The sequence below is a fragment of the Sinohyriopsis cumingii genome, chromosome 15 (assembly GCF_028554795.1).
Source record: "Sinohyriopsis cumingii isolate HCF-2022 chromosome 15, ASM2855479v2, whole genome shotgun sequence".
Classification (NCBI taxonomy): Eukaryota; Metazoa; Mollusca; class Bivalvia; order Unionida; family Unionidae; genus Sinohyriopsis; species Sinohyriopsis cumingii.
In genome coordinates, this window is record NC_142975.1 from 129,536,439 (window position 1) to 129,546,722 (window position 10,284).

Sequence of the window (10,284 nt, forward strand, 5' to 3'; positions counted from 1 at the left end):
CATGCTGAGAATCTTGGCACGCTCGAGCGCCTCGTTGTTTGTTACTCGATCGCTCCAGGTGATCCCGAATACGCGTCGGAGGCATCGCATGTGAAAGGCGCTCAATCGAAATCGGCTCGACGAATTTTCTTTAAATTTTTTTTGCTGTTAGAAAGGGGTCTTATTTCAAAACAGGTTAAGCGGCATCGAAATCAAAATTCTCTAAGTAAGGTGTCCATGAGTACAAACTATTGATACCGTTTATTAACATTTGCGTGTTTTTCATAGCCGGTAACCCCTATGGCGCCCTTTTTTTTTTGCTGTTTCGTCTGCACGAAATTCGTCAGGACTTTCTTCGTAGGTGGACTCTTTATCCGAGAGATAAAAGAGACGCGAGAGAGGCGTTGAAATCGATATATTCTAGTTTGGGGTTCAATAATAACAATCTTTTCAATCGATCCAGATTGTGCGTCTTTTTCATACCCGGTGCCTACAGGTTGTCCCCTTTTATTGCTCATTCCTTTCAATGATATTCATCAGGACTTCTTTCGTGGCTCGACACTACCACCTAGAGATAAAATGTCAGTGAAAAGTCCATGTCAAAACTCTTTAAAGAGGAGACATATTGGCCCACTTGTATAATTAAGATATTATCTACTTGCCGCATTTGCTGTACCCACCCACCCCCTTTATGTAGTTCCAATTTCTGGAAATCGGTTAAACAAATTCTTTCAATGACTTTGGCTTATGTTGGAACAGATTCCAGAATAGAAACTGTTCATCAGAAGTTGCAATCGAAATCGTTTAGGTACGGGTTTAATTCGAACTAAGTATTACTAGATTTGCCTCACACTGAGCGTGTTTCATACACCTACCCGTATGCTTGTTTACCCAGTTCCAAGGGCTTCAAGACAACATTCGATGTCAACTGAGGGCTTACTAAACCCGTAGATACTTGAAATAATTCTTCTCTAAGCACATTATGACCACATAAGAGAAATCTCCAATTTCACACTTGGATGGTTTTTTGTAGTTTCACGTTTACTTGAGCCATTAGTAAGCTTTCGAACATAAATACTAATATTTCGCGCCATGCAAAACAGGACGCGACCCTTACATCTAACACAACTAATTAATCTTATTTCAAATTAGTAATTATGTATACCTATCAATATCATAACCCCTTCCTCCACATAGTCCGTGATTTGTCTCTAGTCAGCTATATATAGCTGGCACCAAAGAGCACTCTTATTTCTCTAACTGCGTTAGAATAACACCAATGCATGCCCTGAAGGTTTTTAATCTTCAAGAAGTTATAACCAATTATTTATAGAACTATAAATAACTAATGAATACCCAGCTGGCTGTGAATAAGGAATCAGTAACCAAATGTAAGTATAAATAGTTGAATCGGGAATAAGTAACTGGTTACTTATTCCTTATTCAATCGGTAACTGGTTACTTATTCCTTATTCAATCGGGAACAAGGAATAAGGAATAAGTAACCAACTTGACGTCAATTTATCATATTTATGGCACAGGACAATGACGTTTTAAGATGCTAAATCTAGGCCAACTGTTCATCGTGTGATGCTAATAGCAGGGAGATACCATATATAATAGTCCATAGCTCGGTATCACTGTAACAGAACACAAACTGAAAGAAACGTTACAACAGATATATTTGCCCAAGAAAGCTGTTGTCAACACTGTAAGTTAATATAAGCAATATTGTGGCCATTAATGATATTTGCAGTCTCACAGCTGACTTATAACCAGTTGCAGCTGATTACCGTATATATGTATGGGATAGTCCTAAGTACTATAATGTTTGTTAGAGCTTTGTGTGCAAGTGTAGAGGTATATATAGCAATATGCAGAGTTTTCCAAATTTGGGAATTAATTTTATGCAGTAATATTCGTGTTAATTTGAATGTGCTCTGACATATCACATGTTGACATGGCCATCCCAATGAGTAAAATCATCAAGTTCACTAACTCGAGCTTAAACTAGTTTGAATATATCTTACCTTTTGTTTGTAAACCCCCCTCAAATTAATAAAAATTAAAAGCACAAATGAGATCAAAGATGCTATGAACTTAATCATTTTATTTCCTGATTTATAGTTTCAAACCTAGTTATGCCTAGGGTGGCCCTAAAACAGTTATCTTCCGCTCGTTTCACTCCAAACGAAGTTTTCAGTGTAAAAGATGACCATGATTGCGAGTGATTTCCTGTTCCTGGGCAAGTTCATTTTCAGTGGTGTATCCACATCTACACATGTCTATGCATATGAGAAAAATGCTATGACGTCTGCTTCCGATATTTACAATGCCGAATCAAGCAACATAAATGAATGACAGCTACAAATTTGTCTTTCCCATGGATTTAACAAGCGATACAGTTTCTATTCTCATGTGTGCAAAAAGATTCAAAATTAAACTCTCATCATTATGGTAATTTACGGAATTACCAAACAGTTACCAAATAGGAAGATTTTACGTCACAATGTTGTGTGAGGATAAGAGACTCGCCCATAGTGTACGCATTATGCCGCAGTGATAGTATGGAAAGACCGTTACGCATGGAAGTTCCGGAGGATGCTAGTGTTATTGCCCATCTGGTCACAGTCAGGTTATAAATTTAATGAAGGAAATGACTAGGTTATGCGCAGTGTTTATCACATTAAAGATTTCCGTTATTGACATCGGTGGCGTAATACAAACAAACGAGGAGGTATGTCCAGATTATAATAACCAAGTTTGTTAATCAACGAGTCTGTCATGTACAGAGCCTTATCTTATATTGGGGGATATATTGTATCATCAGGAGTGAGAACTGTACTAGCTTGAAAGGGACCAACTGAATATTTGACGGGGGTATCAGGTACTGACACTGAGATATTCCATTTTCTTTTCCTTGCCTATCTGAATTTTTTTTAATGTTTTTACTTTCTATAACAAAAGAACAAGACAAAACACAATAGTCTTCTACTTAGTTAAAAAGATAATTTTGCTGTTTCTATCTCATTATCTCAAACATCAAGTTGAAAAGGAAACGGACAAGAGCGAGAGAGATATCGAGATCAACTTCTTCATTAACCCGCTCTTATGACATTAATGTGAAATGTTTGTGACATGAGAATCTAATAATCAAGACCTTCGCACAAGGGCTCGTGTCGTTGCTAATAACTGAACTGTGAGTCCTACATTAGTATAAAATAATAATATTGTATGCTATCTGTATGACTGATAGTTACATATGAGTAATGATACGATGCTCTGTGCATCAAGCTCATTGGTGGAACGGTACACAAGCAAGTTGTCACAGATGATAACGAATGAAAGAACGAACAGCTGTTGAAGACGAATATAATAAACAGCTTTTTAAAAACTCTTTTTGTTTCTTAAGAGTTTGATCCAGTGCGTCTTGCCATCTTCCAATAGTTAGGTGTATTAATTTTCGAAGGAATAAAATCAATGTACACACCAAATCACCGCACTATATCAATCGCACCTGGCTTAAAATATAGTACTTTCTGACGGAATCACCTGTTTACCATTATTACAAAATTATTTGTTTTAAAAATCACTAATAATACTAGTAAATATTTGTATGAGTTGCATTTGTCGGTATAAGATATTTAAAGTTTTACTGCACAGAAATGATGTTCTGATTGGATGACATACAGTCAGAAATCACACGCCTTCTGACTGACTAAGCGTTTACACACAAGTCAAGCGCCAAAAAAGGAAGAACGGAAATTGTGTATACTATACACACGAAGTGTAAATGTCTGTCGAACCATTACCGACATTATGAGGACTTTCATAATAACACGTTCATCTTTATGATCATTCTCAACCAGTTTCCGAGTATCATTTCGAGGACTGGTGAGTAAGTCCTCACAATACAGTCATGTCCTCGAAATATTGGTGTGCATCCCAAATCAGGCCTTCCCAAGTACACCAACACACACACACACACACACACAACATTGTCCCATTATTTCATATGTTCTCAACACGGTCAAGATGTACACCACACCGGCTAGCATAGAGGCATAAACACTTATTTTGGATATGCATTTAACCAGGACTCTGTCTGATGTCAGTCAGATCATCATGTTCGATCACGCGCATCACAGAGAAAAACTATATGAAAGAGACCAATCTATGGCGAGAGACAAGTCTAACGAGGTTCTTGTTGTATGGATTACTTGTGAGACGACGTTTGGGAAAGAAGATAATACCGGCGTGATGCCACTTATGTTAATTCAGTTAACAAATCCCAAAGACCGTTTTGAGGACCACCCACATCTCTAGAAAAGAGAGAGATTACTCAATCATATCCATCTGTGTTTGTATGTTTTATATGTGGTTCTTTGTCTTTCTTTGTTAAAAACAAAAACTGGAAGTGAAAACCCCTTAAGCCTTTACCCCATTACCATTTTAACATTACCGTTCTCTTTGAGGCTATGAAAACGTTTGAATCATTGGGTTACATGCTTCAGACTATATGGCCTCAATCATACTACGTATAAGGTCAGAACTAAACGTTGCAAAAGAAACACACATAGAAATATAATCGTGTATTCGTGTGCTATAGACACTCACACTAATCAGATGTTCATCTATGAATACAATTCTTATTGTATGTGATCCATGAGAAAGTGCATATTCCAAGAGATTGATTTTTTAAATTATTTTTCAACTTTTGATTGAATATACGTGGTTAACATATATTGACAAAATGTCGTCTGCCATGATGACAATCGCTTTATACATTGGAATAAATAGGTAAGGCAAGAGAAGCAAGCTCGAATCCCACTACGAACTTTATTTTTTCCATTTTGTTTCACTCATGTATGTGTTTATTTTTCATCGGATTAGGTAAAGAATTATGTTATTATTCATAGTTTTTCTGTGCAAATGTACAAATGTACAAAAAACAACATACAGTATAAGCATCCGACATTAGGGTTAGAGGACTCACGGTACTATTTCAAGTCCCATAGTAAACATATGGAAACACCATAATATTCAAAATTCAATAACTTAACATTTCTGGGTGCTGCTGATCAGACATATTTCTCTATGCACAACTATCCCTGGTGCAAGCTTATATGTGGAGAACGCCATATGACCCGCGGCATTTTTATAATCTACATGTGCATGAAACACAAGTTATTGATTCTGCACCAAATGAACCAGATGCTACTTTCATTATTGAGTACTCCTAAGTCAAGTCTGTAAAAATACTAAAATTGAATCAATAGAATTTTGTCTACATTTTAAAAATATTACGGATAGGATAAGGTCTTAAAAGAAAATTTTAATAAAATTTTCATTTTCATTATTAACCAATTATGGGTCACTAAACCAGTATACACTCTATTATTTGTACAAACCATTTCTAGACTGGTTCACGGTTCTTCGATATAATTAGTACAGTGTGTCCTATAGATCAGTTACTTTATTATGCCATAAACATTAGTTCTCCAACAAGCTTTTAAGCATAAAATAAAAATAAATTTTTATTGTTTCGAGTAACTAACGGATATAATGTGTTAACATACACTACGAAATATATCCGAATAATGCTAATTTCATCTACAATATAGTTAGTTATTCTACCGCAAAAGATTATACATATATACATACATGTTTATGTTTGTGTTTAGTTTATTGTGAACATTCTAAAACATGAATGTACATCACACCTACAGACAAATATACATACATACGCATGCACGCGCACGCACACGCTCGCACGCACACTCGCACACACATCTACATACATACATACATATACAAGAATGCATGCATGCATACATACATACATACATACATACTTACATGCATACATACATGCATGCATACATACATGCTAACATACATACATACATACGTACGTACGTACATACATACATGCATGCATGCATACATACATACATACATACATACATACATACATACATACGGATTTTTTTCACAAATACAATAATTAAGAACAAGTATAATTGATTGCTTGCAGAGGCAAGATCTTACGATTTTCCTAAACCAGACCCATCAACGTTTGTTAAATACTTCTTATATTTTTCGATTTTTAATTAAATGTTTCCATTTATTTTATACGGCATGTAAAAGTCCATAAACTTAATTTTAACTGGTATTCTTTTGTGTTCGAATTTTGCATTTTCGACATTTTCTATGTTATCCTGCATTAGTCATAACAATATATTCCACATTCAATCCAGTTGTAATAGAAAATTGAACGTTCATTCGTGTGGATATCTTTGCTTGACCACACAATTCTGCAAATACATACTCTGCGGAGTTATCTATTTGCAAACTATTTCAAGCGGTTATCACATTTATGCATGTGATTGAATATCAATATCAGTGAGATGTGTCCATCCCTTGTCAAAAGCCAACTCTATATCCTCTTTCATCCATCCGCTTGTCTAGAAGTAATGTTTTCCATTGTGAATTATTTTAAAGGGTCAGGCAGCATCTTACAGAAATATATGACATTGAACCCTGCGCATGCATGTTTTCAGAAGAACGTTTACTTTACTGTAGTTTTCATAAACAGACGTACCAATATATTTTAACAACATAAAGAAGTAGATCTACACAAAGGTAGATTGTTCGTTCACATCCTTTCCCTTTGTGCTATTGGATTGACTCTGGCTCGTTTTCGTTGAATCAGTAGTAACAGGGACGGTGGTACGCTTTGGCAGCAATTTTCTGATACTATCTAGGAACATCGATTTCAACTCGTCTCTGAAACGTCTGTTCATAATTATATAGACCCAAAGGTTTGCATTGAAACTTATCAACAAGGCAATTTCGTATACAACATGGTAAAGACGATTTTCTCTTAGCGGCAGTATTTTTTGACCGCTATGCGTTTTGAGTACAGTCACCAGTAGAAAAATACCGTATGGGATTTCTGGAATCAGAAAGATGATGACAATGTAGACCACAATAATGGAGGCTCTCTTATTTTGTTGGTCCCTCACTCGACTTTGTTCAGCACTTATGGACCCTTTTCGAATGTTTCTATGAAACAACTTATGGATCGTTAAGATTGTGAGGACAAGTAATAGGACGCATGGCAGTATATTCACAAGAAGCAAAGTTATCCACAGAAAGGTGCAAGATTCCACACATGTATCTTCTAAAGCCCACTGACAGATACCTTGTGCTTTGTCTGCTTTCTTCTTATTAAGATGGTAAGTATGGATGACGAACGCACATATAGTGATGACGGTGACTGCGATGAAACTTTGGCGATTCGTAAACCAAGATTTTGCTTTGAATGGAAACCATACGTAAAAGAATCTCTGAAAGCCAAGCAACAATGTCTGCCATATGGACACAGTGTGGAAAGCCTTAGAAATATAAAACTTAGAGATCATAAATGCCTCACACCAGCCTTCATTCAGACCGACATATCCTTGTATTCCACTGGTGAAGACATGTATATACGTAGGTAAGGTCACAAGTCCAGTTAGAGAGTCCGATATTGCAATGAAAATAAGGATTAGGTTGGTGGTTGTTCGCATGCTTTTTCGGACGAAAACGGCTATGATCAGCACATTTGCAAACGCCGTTAAAATAACCAGGAACGTCCAGACGTAGACATATACCATCTCTTCAAAATCATGCAATTGGTAGAAGAATTCAGAATAATAGTCAGGAGTATCAGTCTGATTGTCTTGGCTACCATTCTCCGCAGAATAATCAGAGGCATTTGTCCGGGATATGTGATTGTCTGAGAGCATATCATACCCCTCATGTATCTCAAAGCTGCTATTTATATGTGCCATCTGAATACGTTGAGCTGTGTGAATGTTTTCCAAGTCTGAAAATAGTTTAAGTAGGTACTATACTGTCAAAGCTAGATTTCGTTACATTACATACATGACAAATACATAACCATTCGGAAATAAAGACGAACAAGGATATTAAGTGCATCGGTTATTGCTTTCTAAAACCTTCCAATCTCCTGTAAAATTATGTATATAATTCGGTATAAACCCTACGACAAAACAATACAAAATGAATATGAAAAACTTTATTGACTTGAATGCTAAAATCTTGTTGGCAATAGTTGTTAACTCTCACCACATGCATATCTAGGATTATCAACATTCGATACGTCCTATCGTGGATAATTGTTGATTGTAAACCAAAATCAAAATTTGGATAAAGTCACACTCATTAAAATATTAAATTAATTAATTATATGTGTTATGCTTTGACAGTGGTCTAGCTGGAAAGCCCCTCGATAATAGGACCATACCCAAATCAATCTTCCTGGTATCAATATGCATGGAATATGTACTAAGGAAAACAGTTCTTCATTCAATAATAATTATTTTGAACAAAAGACACGACACAGAGTATTACCTAGATGATAAATACTGGTACGTGTTATTGTCGTACATTGTAAAAGTATTATCGGTGTAGTAATACCATTAACCTGTCAGCAAAGTGTTAACACAATAGAATATAGAAAAGTTAGGGAAATGGACGTTTGCTGTCTTTAAATAAACATGTTCAGGAGAAAATCCACGTTTATTTAGCATCGTATCTAGTATTTTGATATTGTCAAGAGAGACTTCGCCACCCATGACAATATAATGTTTCGACTTATTTTTTTATAGTTCAAATCACGTATATATTATCCAATTAGCAAAGAACAGGCACACAGTGGCATAATTCTAATGCATGTATAATGAAAGCATTTCATACTTTACCCCGGTTAGAAAATTTCTGCTTCTCGGAATGATGTGTCTTCTTTTAAATAATTTTCCAACAGTTGCACGTTAAGCGACGCTCTTTGAATCATTGCATCTGAAGATCTCATAATGTATCCAGCTGACACAGGCGTTTGTATATATGAGAAAGTGTCTCATTTCCTGAAGTACTTGTGTTTAACATGCGCGGTTCCATGCCTGAAATATTAAAGTGGCAATTCCCACTCAGCCTTTCTCTCAGTAGTTAAAGGGATTTGTATGACCCTGTGTTCTTGGCTGAAAGGGAAAGTTCCCATTCGGGGAGAAAAAAGACATAAAGAGAAATTTAACAATGGTTGCCACTGTTACCACAAGAAAAATGTCTGGCCCAGAAATCGTGTTGCTGCGTTGTCGTCGGCTGTTGATACCCGTAGAAACTTTAGTCGGAATACGAAGCCCATAAAGCTGCCACAAAATAACACGATATTCTCTTTCCGTCCAAAGCCAATATCATCCTCGATCACGCGAAAAAGCTCTATAAAACAACGTGATATCCAAGGAATAATTTAAGCTCATCCTTGACAAGAATGACAAATACGTTGTTGTCAGAAACAAGATAATATCCTCGAAAACCAAGACGCCTTCGACGAAAATACAGAAAACGAACTATTTCACCACGCAAGGGACGAGACCTCATCAGAGCTCTTAAAATATGATTGATTGCAACTGATAATTCATGATAAGCTGCGTGCAACAGACAGGCAGGTTGGAGTCATGTGGACAACAGGTTTCCTGCACGATGCCCGTCCCCAGCGTGCCCCAATCAAATGATGCGGACTTTCAATAAAATTGGAAAAATATGAATTTAAATTACTTTTTGTTATAATCGTGTGCACACGGAAATGAGATGATACCGTTCACGCACACCGGTATACTTTTGTTGATTAATAGCAAAATCTAACACTATGGAGAATTAAAGACTGTCGATATCATACAAGTTCAATAGGCATGGTGATTTTCGAGGATCAGTGGTGCGCACCATATTAATGAGTCCGTATGATACAAAATTTCCATGTAAAATAGGGTCAGATTTTCTCCTGGCTGGAGAATCATATGAGTTTAAAACTAGACGAAGAGTCTCTCCCCGAAGGACGTACGATACCAACATATATTACATTTATAGTTAATTTGACAAGTATATTTTAAACATCTCACAGCAAGTTAATCCGTGTCAGCTCTTGTTCAGATTATGTACAGGTATTAATTGGGTTGTTGAACCGACCCCTTGGAGGTTGGAACAGATAGCAAGAGCTCGGCAATCAATCCACTCCACGAGCAGTCAGCATGCAAGAAATCTGTTTGTTCTTCACATACATATATCATTAAAGCGTGCGTAAATCATTTTTATGTATATCAATATTTTTGCATCTTTGGTACAGGACTTTGCCTATGTTTTATGCAATTTTCGTTCATGATTGTATAATGTAGTAATCATGTATAAACAAAATAATACGTAGTTAATTGTTATCCATTCGTATAGATTCTATTTTCATAG

The 10,284-nt window shown here is 36.2% G+C and overlaps 1 protein-coding gene across 1 annotated transcript; it reads right to left on the minus strand.

The window, feature by feature from the left end:
• Window positions 1–6,021: 6,021 nt before the first annotated feature.
• Window positions 6,022–7,845, minus strand: LOC149782768 (sex peptide receptor-related protein 2-like). The gene has a single exon (XM_089934924.1). It carries the CDS (start codon window positions 7,815–7,817, stop codon window positions 6,615–6,617), a length of 1,203 nt encoding a protein of 400 aa, XP_089791050.1. The 5' UTR covers window positions 7,818–7,845; the 3' UTR covers window positions 6,022–6,614.
• Window positions 7,846–10,284: the final 2,439 nt, after the last annotated feature.

Excerpts from the sequence above, each read along its gene's own strand:
- LOC149782768 (XM_089934924.1), bottom strand. The coding sequence starts at position 7,817 with ATGGCACATATAAATAGCAGCTTTGAGATACATGAGGGGTATGATATG.